Here is a 14,918-nt window from a genome sequence, read left to right as displayed (position 1 = left end):
TATATACAATATACTGTACAATATATTGTACAAATACATACAATAAAATGAATTTTGGCAAATGCATCCAGTTCTGTAGCCACCACCACAACCAAGATATAGAACAGTTCCTTCACACCCCAAATTTCACCCTGTGAGGTCAGTTCCTCTCTCGATTTCAGACCCTGACAACCACCGGGACTGTTTTCTGTCCCTAGAGCCTTGCCGTTTCCAGAGTGTCAAAAACAGACTCATACAGTGTGTAGCCTACTCAGTCTGGCTTCCTTCCCTAAGCTTCCTGCATGCGAGCTTCCTCCATGTTGCAGGTGTCAGCAGTTCTTTCCTTTTCATCGCTGAGTAGTATTCTATTGCGTGGACGTACCACAGTTTATCATTCACCAGCTGAGGGACATTTGGGTGATTCCCAGGTTTTGGTGATCATTGGAGAATTTTAAACAGGAGAAAATTTTAAACAGTTTTAACCACATTTTAAACATGGTTTTAGAAAAAATCACTCACTGTACTGAATGGAGAACAAATTAATTGGGAGCAGAGTGACCATCATGAGGATTAAATCCAATAATTTGGTGATGGATCTGGCCCACCATAGGCACTCACTAATTGTTCAAACAAAAGGGCTGTGCCCTAGGACAGTCAGGGAGGCTTTTGGTGGAGGTGGCTTTTTTTTTTTTTCTTTTTTTTTTTGGTCAAACACAGTCTCATTCTGTCATCCCGGCTGGAGTATAGTGGCGCCATCTCGGCTCACTGCAACCTCCACCTCCTGGGTTCAAGCAATTCTCCGCCTTAGCCTCCCGAGCAGCTGGGATTACAGGCGTGCACCACCACGCCTGGCTAATTTTTTGTATTTTTATAGAGACAGGGTTTCGCCATGTTGACCAGGCTGGTCTTGAAGTCCTGACCTCAAGTAATCCATCCGTCTCGGCCTCCCAAAGTGCTGGGATTACAGGTGTGAGCCACTGCGCTCTGCTGGAGGTGGCTTTTGAGGTGGGAAACAGGTGTGGAGTAGGAGGCCCAGGCAGTACAGAGTCCCATGGGAGTGGGTGGGCTCAGATTCCAGCTCCCCGCCCCTGAGCCAGCCTTGGCATATGTAGAGTTGCTAGAATGTGGTCTGTAGGGGTCATACCAGAGTTCCCCAGGGACACTAGGGGCTGACTCTTGGGTGGGAGGTAGCTGAGGGACTTCCGCTCTGGAAGTCTCTTCCTTGGTGGCTGGCAAGAGGCAACCTGCTCCTGCCTTTGGGAGCCTCATGTACCCTTGGTTCTCTCCGTGTCCTCCCAGCTGGGAGCTGTTGCTGGGTTCAGACCACATGCTGCCACTTGTGTTTCTGCAGAGGGTCCTGGTGTTTGGTCACTTTCATCTCCAGCCCCACAGCTCACCAGCTGCTGCAGGCCAATTCCGTCACAGCCATGCATCCGGAGCCACGTGCAAAGGTTCCAGTGGGCCCCAAATCTAAACTTCCCCCCACTGTCCTCAGTGTACAAACGTAAATCATTTTATATCTGCGTGGGTTTCTGATAGAAAGTAATCTTTCTTAGAACACTTAAAGTGTGATTTACCAGCCCAGGCTGGTAAATCACTAAAGCAAGACCCCCTCTCTACAAAAAATACAACATTCAGCCAGGCATGGTGGTGTGTGCCAGTAGTCCCAGCTACTCAGGAGGCTGAAGTGGGAGGATGACTTTAGCCCAAGATGTCAAGGCTACAGTGAGCTGTGATCAAGCCACTGTGCTCCAGCCTGGGTGACACAGAGGGACCCTGTCTCAAAAAATAAAATAAGTAAAAAGTGTGATTTGAAAGTGGAGCTCTGCTTCTCCCGCCTGTATTTCATTTTAGACATTTAAAGTTATATCTTATTTTGGCTGGGTGCAGTGGCTCACACCTGTAATCCCAGCACTTTGGGAGGCCGAGGCGGGTGGATTACCTATCAGGAGTTCAAGACCGGACTGTCTAACAAGGCAAAACCCCGTCTCTACTAAAAATACAAAAATTAGCCAAGCATGGTGCTGCATGCCTGTAATCCCAGCTACTCGGGAGGCTGAGGTGGGAGAATCGTTTGAACCCCAGAGGCAGAGGTTGCAGTGAGCTGAGATTGCACCATTGCACTCCAGCGTGGGTAACAAGAGTGAAACTCCGTCACAAAAAAAAAAAAAAAAAAAAGGAAACCAACTATATTGAAACACAGTTATTAAAGTATTTTTAAATTACAACATAGTAATATGTGTGCTTATTAACTCATAAATTCTGGTGACAGATCTAACTAGCATAATTTCAAACTACTGATGAGTGTAAATAATATTTTGACATTTTTGCAGCAACTGTTATATGATATGAAAATATCTGTGATTTTTTTTTGGTGGCAAAGTCACAGATATTACTCATATAATGATGATTTGTTCATAGGCCCAGAATAGAAGGAAATGCTACATTTTACTTAGAGGTCAGTGAAAAGGAAGATGTGATTTTCCAAGTTCATGGACTCCCTGAGTTCTGGTTCCAAGGAAAGATCTTGAAGTTGGTGGTTGGACTTTGAGTCCTGCTTGGAGGTCTCACCCCCTCCCCCTGCCCGTTTGCGTGTGCTTGGGCACCACCCACCTTCCCTGTGCTTCTCTGAAGTTCTTCATCTGTAGAACATGGATGATGGTTCCTGTCTTTCCTTACTGGGAGGGGGGGGGTTCAGTGAAGATCTGTGAGATGATTCAGATGGAATGTCTTTGTAAACTGTGAAGCCCTCTGCTGCTGTGCAAGATCTTGCTATTATTAGCAGTAGTGTGAGCTCATGTTTGGCTGTCCGGCCCAGCCGGGACCAAGAGGCTCTTCCTGGACAATTCTCCCAGGATTCTTGGGAATCAGTCCATCGAGGGGAGCAGGTTTGCCTTTGACAGGCTGCTTCCTGCAGGCTGAGCTCATGGTTTGGCAGGGGGTGGACAGAGATGCACCTTGTGGGCAGGGAGTGGGTGGGTGAGCAGGAGGTTCCCTACATAGACAGACTCTGCCTACCCTCCTTGGGTGGCATAGGGATCTGCGACCAGTTCTGATCTGCCCAGGCTCTCCCTCTCTCATTTTTATTTAGAGACAGGGGTCTCACTCTGTCACCTAGCCTGGAGTGCAGTGGTGCAGTCATGGCTCACAGCAGCCTGGAACTCCTGGGCTCAAGTGAACCTCCTGCCTCAGCCTCCTGAGTAGCTGGGGACTACAGGCACATGCCCAGCTAAGTTTTTTAAATTTTTTATTTTTTTGTAGAGACGGAGACTCACTGTGTTGCCAAGGCTGGTCTTGAACTCCTGTCTTCCTAACTCTTTGTAGCTGGCTGGGAGTTGTGGACTGGGCAGGACAGAAGCTATACTCTTTTTTTTTTTTTTTTTTTTTTTTTTTTGAGTCAGACTGTCTCTGTGTCACTCAGGCTGGAGTGTAGTGGTGCAGTCCTTGCTTATTGCAGCTTCAACCTCCCAAGCTCAAGTGATCCTCCTATTGCAGCCTCCTGAGTATCTGAGGCTACAGGTGTACAGCACCATGCCTGGCTAATTTTTAATTTTTTTGTAGAGATGGGGTCTCGCTATGTTGTCCAGGCTGGTCTCAAACTCCTGAGCTCAAGGGATCTTCCCTCTTTGGCCTCCGCAAAGTGTTGCGATTACAGGCGTGAGCCACCGCGCCTGGCCCCATACTCATTCTTTAATTCCTACATCTACCCATAGACAGTGACAGGTACCTGCTCTGTGCCACGGTCTGCCCTGGGTGATGCTGAGGACTAGACACAAACCAGCCCCTGCCCTTCTCCCTAGCTCTTGGGGAAGATTGACATGAAAACAGACAAATACAACCTAAAATTACCAGCACAACGGACCATAGATTTCAGAGTGTGGGGTTTGAATCAGAGTCTGGGAAGGAAATGGTCTGGAAGGATGAGATAGTCAGGAGTCAGCCTGGCAAAGGCCGTTCTAGCGGAGGGAATAGCTGAACAAATTGGAAGAGCACAGTTATGACGCACTGACCCAGGGCCACGTGGCTTGTTCGGAATCCAGCCCCGCAGGTCCCTTGCTCAAGCAGCTCTGAGAAGCTTCTGAGCCTCGTCTCCTCATCTGCAAAATAGGAACGTTTTCAGCACCTACCTCACAGGGTTGGTAAGAGGATTAAACTGTCAACTGATAATGCACGTACTGCCTGTGCGGGGGCCTGGTAATTAGTGAGCCTCCTAATAGGTGGTAGCCGTGTTTTGTTTGTTGAAACAGTCTGTCTCTGTCGCCCAGGCTGGAGTGCACTGTTGCAATCTCAGCTCACTGCAACCTCTGCCTCTGGGGTTCAAGCGATTCTCCTGCCTCAGCCTCCCGAGTAGCTGGGATTACAGGCACACGCCACCAAGCCTGGCTAATTTTTTTGTATTTTTTTGTAGAGATGGGGTTTCACCATGTTGGTCAGGCTAGTCTCGAACTCCTGACCTCAGGTAATCCATCCGCCTCGGCCTCCCAAAGTGCTGGGATTACAGGCGTGAGCCGCCGTGCCTGGCCAATGGTAGCCATTTCTAAAGTCACAGCCTATTTGGACGCTGGAGGGCCGGGGTAAGGCGGGAGTAGGGAGGAGACCAGGGGCTGGCTCAGGACCCGGTAAGGCGACTTGGACCTACTGCAGAAGCTGGTGAGAACCGGTGGAAGAGATAGAAAGCCGTCCACCTTCTTCAGATTTTCTCCAAAAACAGCTATTAACTGTAATCAGAGCAAAAAAGCATTCTCTAGAAAGGGAAGCACTGCTTATCCTGGCAGCAGTGTGGGTGCCCTGGTCCCCCATCCTCCCCCATGCTCCTATTCCCCGTTTCTAGTCAAGCTAAAAAATCTGGGTTAGCTTCAAGAGTAGCCTTTAAGGTGAAGAGGTCAACTTGAAGGAGGTGGCCAGGCCGTGGTGGGGCTGAGGGTCAGGGGCCCCAAGGCTCTGAGGTGGGCACTACCAGGCACTGTGCCCTTTTGTTGTCTGGCAGAGGATGAGGCTTGGGGTTTCCCCAGTGGTGTTGAGGGGATTTTTTTTTTTTTTTTTTTTGAGACACAGTCTCGCTCTGTTGCCCAGGCCGGAGTGCGGTGGTGCGATCTCGGCTCACTACAACCTCTGCCTCCCAAATTCAAGCAATTCTCTTGCCTCAGCCTCCCAAACAGCTGGGATTACAGTCGTGAGCCACCACAGCTGGCTAATTTTTATATTTTTAGTAGAGACAAGGTTTCACCATGTCTACAACTTTGTTCCATAGCCACAAGGCCTACTGAGTCCAGTGGAGCTGGGCCTCTCCCTCCCCACTTCCACACAGTTAGGGGGTCTGGGAGCTGGGAGAGGCTCTTCAGAACCACTGAGCTGTCTGTGAAGGAGCTGGGAAGCCTGTGCTCCTCACCCCCACCTCCCAGGGCCCCCCACCCCCAGCTCCTTCAGTTGGATCTGTCACTGGAGAGCTCTCCTGGGATGGGGGCCCAGACTGCATGACCGCAGAGCCCCAGAGCATTCTTAGGCTCCCTAAGGACTGTGAACCTCTGGAACAGAACAAGGGTCTGCCCTCTGGGTCCCCTCCCCAAGCCCCAGCAGCCCCTCTCCTAGCCCCACCTCGGGCCCGGAAAGCCCAGCGCCCCTGCCTAAGTCCTGCATTCGCCAGCCTCTCCCGCCCACGTCCCTGCAGACCCAGCCTGGGGCCACAAGCCTGCCTTTGTCAGCTCACCCTCTCACGTGGGGCCGTGCCAGCAGAGGCTAACGGGCATTCTGCCTGCAGCTGGGACTAGCCCCCCGAGAGGCCTAGGCCCCCCTGGAGAGATGGAACTGGCGTGAATGCAACATCTTGGGCTGTCACAAATTGACTGTGGTGAAGGGCAGGCCTTGGGGAGACAGCTGCTCATGTGAGAACTATCATTCATTCATTCACTTATTCAAAGGATGCTTACTGAGATCCTGCTCTGTGTCAGGCCCTGGCATGGGGACTTGTGCTCAGAGACCTGACTCTTGCCCTTTTAGGGGGGGAAAAAAACTAGAAGGAAATGCCCTTCATCAGAATCCCGGGGGGCTCACCCTAGGAGTTTCTGATTCAGCAAGTCTGGGTTGGGACATGAGAATTTCTCACAAATTCACCAGTGATGCTGATGTTACTGGTCCAGGAACTGCACTTTGAGAGCCACTGTAATTCAGGTATTGGAATTATGCACGGATTATGTTTTCTTTTTCTTTTCTTCTTCTTCTTTTTTTGTTTTTTTTTTTTGAGACAGAATCTTGCTCTGTCAGGGTGGAGTGCAGTGGTGTGATCTCAGCTCACTGCAATGTCCATCTCCTGGGTTCAAGCAATTCTCCTGCCTTAGTAGCTGGTATTACAGGCACCTGCCACCATGCCTGGCTAATTTTATATTTTTAGTAAAGACAGGGTTTCACCAAGTTGCCCAGGCTGGTCTTGAACTCCTGACCTCAAATGGTCCACCCGCCTCGGTCTCCCCTCAGTGCTGGGATTACAGGCGTGAGCCACTGCACCTGGCCTGTTTTCTCTATTTTCAAAACTGTCTCTATGATCATGTTTTACTTTTAGAGACAGGTTCTTGCTCTGTTACCCAGGCTGGAGTGCAGTGGTGCAATCATAGTTCAACAGAACCCCAACCTCCTGGGCTCAAACAATCCTCCCACCCCAGCCTCCCAAGTAGCTGGGACCACAGGTGCACTACCAGGCCAGGTAATCCATCCACCTCAGCCTCCCAAAGTGCTGGGATTACAGGCATGAGCCACCGCACCTGGCCAATGATAGCCATTTTTAAAGTCACGGCCTATTTGGATGTAATACATTATTATTATTGTTGTTATTATTATTATTATTATTTTATTTATTTTTTTTTTTGTAGAGATGAGGTCTTACTATGTTGCCCAGGCTGGTCTTGAACTCCTGGGCTCAAGTGATCCTCCTGCCTCAGCCTCTCAGAGTGCTGGGGTTACAGGGGTGAGCCACTGTGCCCTGCCAGTGCTTTATTTTATTTTATTTTATTTTATTTTATTTTATTTTATTTTTTTCTGAGACAGAGTCTCGCTCTGTTACCCAGGCTGGAGTGCAGTGGCATGATCTCAGCTCACTGCAACCTCCGCCTCCTGGGTTCAAGCAATTCTCCTGCCTCAGCCTCCTGAATAGCTGGGATTACAGGCGTGCACCACCACGCCTGGCTAATTCTTATATTTTTAGTAGAGATGGGGTTTCACCATGTTGGCCAGGCTGGTCTCAAACTCCTGACATCGTGATCTGCCGGCCTTGGCCTCCCAAAGTGCTGGGATTACAGGCGTGAGCCATCGTGCCCGGCCTGGCCTGTTTTATAAATAAGAAAATCAGTCATTTAAAAGTTAAAAAAAATGATTTCCAAAAGTGACTCTAGCGCTCTGGGTGTGATCTTGTGTGAGAGATGTTACCTCCCATGATCTAAATGTCATGCATTTGTTAATGTAGCCCAGCATCATAGGGTTGTGTGCATTTCCCCTTGGTTCAACCTGAGCTTGGGGTCCACTTAGACCCTCCTATTCTTTCCATCACCATATCCTGTCATTTTAACTTTCTAGAGATAATAAGTGAGGTGCTGGTAACCGGCATGGCTAGGATTTGAACACAGATCCATCTGGAGGCTGGCCTAGCCTGGATTTAGCAAGCCGACCGGCTTGCACTTCCTGAGTGATCTTTCCTTCATGCTTCCTTCACCGGCTGCCTGAAACAGCGCGTGGATCCTTCACTTCCTCATTTTTTTAACTGGTGTGATCATTTACTGTTCCACTTCCTCCTCTCTACTCTGGTTCTGTCCACGTGGTATGCTGGTGGGGTGGTGAGTCTGTCTATGAGGGTGGAGGTGGGGGTGGGGGGCTGGCAAAGTGACTGTTCTCTGCAGCCCCAGGAGTCAAACCGATGGGCAGGAAAACCTCCCGAGCTTGTGAGAACTGGCCTGGAGGGCAGGGCTCCCTAACCCTGACTCTGAGTTAAATCCATCCAGCCTCAGGGGGCGCTGGCAACCCCAGTCATACCCCCTTCCTCACAGGGAGCCATCCTACCAGGCTGACCATTGGAAGAGCAGAGCAGTCCTCCCCCTCTGGGCAGGCAGGAGTGAAGAGAGAGAACCCCATGTTTGTTCCTTTCACAGGCACAAAATCAGATCCCCCTTCCTCCCAGCCCCAGCGGGGGTGTGGTGAGGGGTGCTCGGACAGAAGCCAGAGGTGTCCCTCTGACGGGAGCAGAGTGGACACTCCCTCCTCCCAGTGGCAGCATGAGGAGGGAGGAATACGAGACCCCACTTCCCAGTCCCTTCCTTTCCGTTTTCTTTGGGGAAAGGCGAGTAGGGAGAGCTGAGGAATCCGGCTCTCCAGATCTGCCCTCTCCAGGGCCCACAGAGGCCTTTTTGCCCCTTGGACCCCCCACCCCTGCTTCCATCACTGCCATCCTCGGTGCTTCCCCTGGCTCCTCAGGGATGCCTTTAGCAGGTCATTCATCCCTGGTGACTCTGTTTCTCTTTTTTTTTATTTTGTGAGACAGAGGCTCGCTCTGCTGCCCAGGCTGGAGTGCAGTGGTATGATCTTGGGTCACTGCAACCTCTGCCTCCCAGGTTCAAATGATTCTCCTGCTTCAGCCTCCTGAGAAGCTGGGATTACAGGTGCCCACCACCATGCCTGGCTAATTTTTGTATTTTTAGTAGAGACGGGATTTCACCATGTTGGCCAGGCTGGTCTTGAACTCCTGGCCTCAGGCGATCTGACCGCCTTGGCCTCCCAAAGCGCTGGGATTACAGGCGTGAGCCACCGCACCTGGCCAGTTTCCCTTCTTAGTATACAATCTTATTTAAATCATTCGGTCACACTAAGAGTAGGTATTATCATTCCCATTTGTGACTAGGTTTTCACATTTGTATGAGACATAATAATTATGCATTTCTTCTGCGTAATTCTACTTCCCTCCCCCTTACACTTAGTATCTAATGATTGTTGCACATTCGTATGTCTTTTTTGTTGTTTTTGACCTGACTAAACATGCATGCATCTATTCAGTTAATATTTGTTGGGAGGCTACCACCTGCTAGGCCAAATGGGGTTGCCTCCAGGCACTCATGGTTTGGCTGGGAGACAAACTATTAAACATAGAATTGCAAATTTGCTAATAATGATTACAAAGGAGAAGTGAGGAACAGCTGGAAGCTGATGACAGCCGTAGCAGAAGCTGCCTTCAGGAAGTGAGGTCATACTCTTACCCTCTCTGCTTAAAACCCAAACCCAGGCCAGGCATGGTGGCTTATGCCTGTAATCCCAGCACTTTGGGAGGCTGAGCTAGGCAGATTGCTTGAGCTCAGTTCATGAGCAGCCTGGGCAACATGGCAAAACCCTGTACACACACACACACACACACACACACACACACACACACACACACACACACACACACACCCCAACCCCACCCCCAGTTCATGAGCAGCCTGGGCAACATGGCAAAACCCTGTACACACACACACACACACACACACCCCCACACACCCCACCCCCCACCCCCCGATGTGGGGTTGTGTGTCTTTGGTCCCAACTACTTGGGAGGCTAAGGTGGGAGGGTGGCTTGAGCCTGGGAGGCAGAGGTTGCAGCGAGCTGAGATTTTGCCACCGCACTCCAGCCTGGGTGACAGAGTGAGACCCCATCTCAAAACAAAAGCAAGCAAACAAATCCCAAACCCAAATTCTATTTGGCCCTTCAAAGTACCACGTGGTTGACTCCTGTCAGTTTCCTCAGCCTCAAATTAACCCAGTAGCTGCCCTGGCCTCCCTGCTGTACCTTGACACACTGAGCTCTTTCCTGCCTCTAAGCCTTGGCACACACTGTTCCCTCTGCCTGGAATAACCTCTCCCCCTAGCTTTCTCGGCTGTTCCTTCTTGTCTCAGCTCAGATGTCTCTTTTGTAGAGATGGCCTCCCTGATCATGTCCCCTAACATAGCACCCCCCATCACCCTATCATATAACTCATGTTGTTTGGTTTCATTTTGGCTTTGTCTTTATAGCACTTAACAGTATCTGAGGTTTGTTTTTGGTTTTTTTTCTTGGAGATAGGGTCTCTCACTCTGTCACCCAATGGTGCAATCTCGGCTCACTGCATCCTCTGCCTCCTAGGTTCAAGTGATTCTCATGCCTCGGCCTCCCGAGTAGCTGGGATTACAGGCGTGAACCACCACGCTGGGCTCATTTTTTTTTTTTTTTTTGTATTTTTAGTAGAGACAGGGTTTCACCATGTTGGCCAGGTTGGTCTCAAACTCCTGACCTCAAATGATCCACCCGCCTCGGCCTCCCAAAGTGCCGGGATTAGAGGTGTGAGCCACTGCGCCCAGCCAGGTGTCTTTTGTTATTATTTTCTGGTTTACTGTGTATCTTCCTGGTGAAGCTTGGGGCTCCATACAGAGTATATAGAAGGGGCTGGACCCGCCCCACTGTCCCTCCCTGCCCCTGCGCTTAGCACAGGGCCTACCTAGGACGTACATAGTTGATGCTCATCCATGTTTCTTTTTTTTTGAGACGGAGTCTCGCTCTGTCGCCCAGGCCGGGGTGCAGTGGTGCGATCTCGGCTCACTGCAAGCTCCGCCTCCTGGGTTCACGCCATTCTCCTGCCTCAGCCTCCCGAGTAGCTGGGACTACAGGCACCCGCCACCATGCCCAGCTAATTTTTTGTATTTTTAATAGAGACGGATTTTCACCATGTTAGCCAGGATGGTCTTGATCCAACCTCGTGATCCGCCCATCTCAGCCTCCCAAAGTTCTGGGATTACAGGCATGAGCCACCGTGCCCAACCTCATCCATGTTTCTTAAATGGCCTCTCCTGCTTCCCCAGTGTGTTCCTGTTGCTTCTGTAACAAATCACTACAAATTTAGTGGCTTAAAAGAACACCAGGCCAAGGGCACGGTGGCTCATGCCTGTAATCCCAGCAATTTGGGAGGCCGAGGCTGGCTGATTACGAGGTCAGGAGATGGAGACCATCCTGGCTAACACAGTGAAACCCCGTCTCTACTAAAAATAAAAAAAAAAATTAGCCAGGCGTGGTGGCGGGTGCCTGTAGTCCCAGCTACTCAGGAGGCTGAGGCGGGAGAATGGCGTGAACCCAGGAGGGGGAGTTTGCAGTGAGCCGAGATAGCGCCACTGCACTCCAGCCTGGGCGACAGAGCGAGACTCCGTCTCAAAAAAAAAAAAAAAAGACACCAGGCTGGGCAGGGTGGCTCACACCTGTTCCCAGCACTTTGGGAGGCCAAGGCGGGCAGATCGCTTGAGGTCAGGAGTTCAAGACCAACCTGGCCAACATGGTGAAACCCCGTCTCCACTAAAAATATAAAAAATCAGCTGGGTGTGGTGGTGGGCACCTGTAATCCCAACTACTTGGGAGGCTAAGGCAGGGAGAATCGCTTGAAGTAGGGAGGAGGAGGTTGCAGTGAGCTGAGATTGTGCCACTACACTCCAGCCTGGGCAACAGAGTGAGACTCTGTCTCAAAAACAACAAAAAAAAGAACACCAGATTATTATCTTCTGATCCTGGAGGTCAAAGGTCTAGAAATCAAGGTTTGGGCAGGGCTGCATTCCTCGGGAAGGCTCCAGGGGAGAAACCTTTTCCTTGCCTTGAGAGGCACCCCCTTCCTCCGTCATCACAGCCCCTTCCTCCAACATCAAAGCATCTCACTCCAGCCTCTGCTTCTGTTTCCCTGTCTTGGGATCCTTAATTTACTCATATTTGCAAAGTCTCTTTTGCCATGTAAGGCAACATTCACAGATCCTGGGAATGTGAACATGGACGTCTTTGGAGGTCTGTCATTCAGCCTGCCACATCCAGGTCCCCCACGGTGCTTCATTCAGTACTAGGTGTGGCCAGTACTCCGGCCTCCTAGCTGCTACTGTGGGCCCAGTGACCTGACTCTTCCTTCCCTCCACAGGACGAGATTGAGGAGCTGCGGGCTGAGATGCTGGAGATGCGGGACGTCTATATGGAGGAGGACGTGTATCAGCTGCAGGAGCTGCGACAGCAGCTGGACCAGGCCAGCAAGACCTGCCGCATCCTGCAGTACCGGCTGCGCAAAGCCGAGCGCCGCAGTCTCCGTGCCGCCCAGACTGGCCAGGTGGATGGCGAGCTTATCCGTGGTCTGGAGCAGGATGTCAAGGTCAGCCTGGGCTCGGGTGCCCTTGTTGCTGGGATGGGACCACAAGTCTAAGTGGGGCCCAGGTTGGCCTTGCATCTCATTTCCGTGTGTCCATGGCCAAATTCTACCACCTCTCTGGGCCTCAGTTTCCTCATCTAAGTAGGAATTCCTGGTGAACCCACAGGGCTTCTATCAAGGGTATCCCAAAATGATATCATAATATGAATCCTTCCTACTAGCAGCAGCTACTGTTTTTTTTTTTTTCCTTTGAGACAGAGTTTCTCTCTTGTTGCCCAGGCTGGAATGCAATGGCGCGATCTCAGCTCACTGCAACTTCTGCCTCCTGGGATCAAGCGATTTCTCTTGCCTCAGCCTCCCAAGTAGCTGGGATTACAGGCACCTGCCACCACACCCGGCTAATTTTTGTATTTTTAGTAGAGACAGGGTTTCACCATGTTGACCAGCCTGGTTTCGAACTCCTGACCTCAGGTGATCTGCCCACCTTGGCCTCCCAAAGTGCTGGGATTACAGTCATGAGCCACTGCGCCTGGCTGAGAAGCTACTGTTTATTGAGTATCAACCACCACCTGGTGCTAGCCTCTAATTGTCCCCGCACAGTTCCATGGGGGTTTCTTTTTCTTCTTGTTTTTTTAGAGACAAGGTCTTGCTCTGTTGCCTAGGTATCAGGCAGTGATGTGATCATAGCTCACTGTAGCCTCCACCTCCTGGGCTACCCCCACCTCAGCTTCCTGAGTAGCTGGGACTACAGGCACACACCACCACACCTGGCTAATTTTTCTATATGTTGTAGAGATGGGGTCTCATTATGTTGCCCAGGCTGGTCTCAAACTCCTGGGCTCAAGTGATCCTCCTGCCTTGGCCTCCCAAAGTGCTGGGATTACAAGTATGAGCCACGGTGCCAGGCAGAGGTTCCTTAATTATGCTAATGAAAAGTAGTGAAGGCCTCGAGACCATCCTGGCTAATACGGTGAAACCCTGTCTCTACTGAAAACACAAAAAATTAGCCAGGTGTGGTGGCAGGCATGTGTAGTCCCAGCTACTCGGGAGGCTGAGGCAGGAGAATGGCGTGAACCCACGAGGCGGAGCTTGCAGTGAGCCAAGATCGTGTCACCACTGCACTCCAGCCTGGGCGACAGAGCGAGACTCCGTCTCAAAAAAAAAAACAAAGAAAAGTAGTGAAGGCCTAGAGTTGGTCAAGGCTGGTTTAAATCTTGGCTCCAATATACCTGAACTTTATTATTTTGAGCAAAGTCATCGATTTCAGTGTCCTCATCTGTAAAATGGGTTTGCAGCAATCTCTATCTCACAGGGTTATATGAGGATTAAATGAAATAATGCGGGCTGGGCACAGTGGCTCATGCCTGTAATCCCAGCACTTTGGGAGGCCGAGGCGGGCAGATCACCTGAGGTCAGGAGTTCGAGACCAGCCTGGCCAACATGGTGAAACCCCATCTCTACTAAAAATACACAAATTAGCCGAGTGTGGTGGTTCCCGCCTGTAATCCCAGCTACTCAGGGGCTGAGACAGGAGAATCGCTTGAACCCGGGAGGTGGAGGTTGCAGTGAGCTGAGATCGTGCCACTGCACTCCAGCCTGGGTGACAGAGTGAGACTCTGTCTCAAAAATAATAATAATAATAATAATAATAATAATAATGTGGGTAAAATGCCAGCATAAGGACTCAAAAATGTTAGCTATTATTATTTCCATTTTCTTGATGAAGAATCTGAGGTTCAGAGAAAAGCAATACCTGCCGAAGGTCAAGGGGCGCTCAGTGTGTTGGTGGCAGAGCCCAGGCTCATGAGCCTCCCAAGCCTCCAGCTTGGCCTCACTGCTCTCTGCTTCAGGAAGCAGGGGAAGGGTGGGTGGGAGGTTGGCAGGTGGGATGTCCCCCTGCCTGTCTTCGGAAGCTCTGGTCTGGTGGTGAGAACTCCAGGGCCCCCAGGCCCGGCCCTCTGCCCTCAGAACTCAGCCCAGTGTGATCTGGTGACACGAGGAGCTGGGATGGGGCCCTAGGGAGGCTTCCTGCAGGGGTGACTTCTGAGTGAAGGCCCAAGGGAGAAGTGGGCCTGAGCCAGGAAGGGGGAAAGAGGAAGGTGGCAGAAGATGGCCCCTGTGAGGACCCAGGGGAGCGGCAGGATGCGAGTCAGCCACACACTTACCTGGGGAGAAGTCCCTTCTGTTGGAAGACACTGGCAAACTCAAGCCCTATAGCCTTTCCAGTGGAATATAAAAGAAAAACCTTTGTTAAGGGACCAGGGAGAGCCATGATTTCAAAGGCCAGCAGAGCCAGGGGAGGTAAACAGGAGTGCCTGTTCCAGGAAGCTGCTGGCGCCCCCTGTGGTCATGTTGGTGCACAATGGGATTGTAGTGCTGTCCTACACATGAGGCAACCAATGGTTGTGTCTCCGCCAGAGGTGGAGGCTCATGCCTGTAATCCCAGAATCCCAGCGCTTTGGGAGGCTGAAGTGGGAGGATCGCTAGAGGCCAATAGTTGGAAATCAGGCTGGGCAACATAGCAAGACCCTATTTCTACAAAAAAATTAAAAAAATTAGCGGAGGCTGGGGGTGGTGGCTCACACCTGTAATCCTAGCACTTTGGCAGGCCGAGGCGGATGGATCACCTGAGGTCAGGAGTTCGAGACCAGCCTGGCCAACATGGTGAAACCCCGGCACTACTAAAAATACAAAATGAGCCGGGTGTGGTGGTACACGCCTGTACTCCCAGCTACTCAGGAGGCTGAGGCAGATGAATCGCTTGAACCTGGGAGGCCGAGGTTG

The 14,918-nt window shown here is 50.9% G+C and overlaps 1 protein-coding gene across 1 annotated transcript in view; it reads left to right on the top strand.

Annotated features, from left to right (window-relative positions):
• The window catches only part of MTCL2 (microtubule crosslinking factor 2), an 86,850-nt gene that overhangs the window by 12,744 nt on the left and 59,188 nt on the right, over positions 1-14,918 (top strand). Inside the window, exon 2 of the mRNA XM_009437174.4 lies at positions 11,913-12,137. Coding sequence (XP_009435449.2) covers positions 11,913-12,137 — 225 coding nt within the window. The remainder of the gene's footprint in view (positions 1-11,912; positions 12,138-14,918) is intronic.

Source organism: Pan troglodytes, chromosome 21 (assembly GCF_028858775.2).
Source record: "Pan troglodytes isolate AG18354 chromosome 21, NHGRI_mPanTro3-v2.0_pri, whole genome shotgun sequence".
In the NCBI taxonomy this organism is placed as follows: domain Eukaryota; kingdom Metazoa; phylum Chordata; class Mammalia; order Primates; family Hominidae; genus Pan; species Pan troglodytes.
This window is presented reverse-complemented; position numbering and strand designations above follow the sequence as displayed.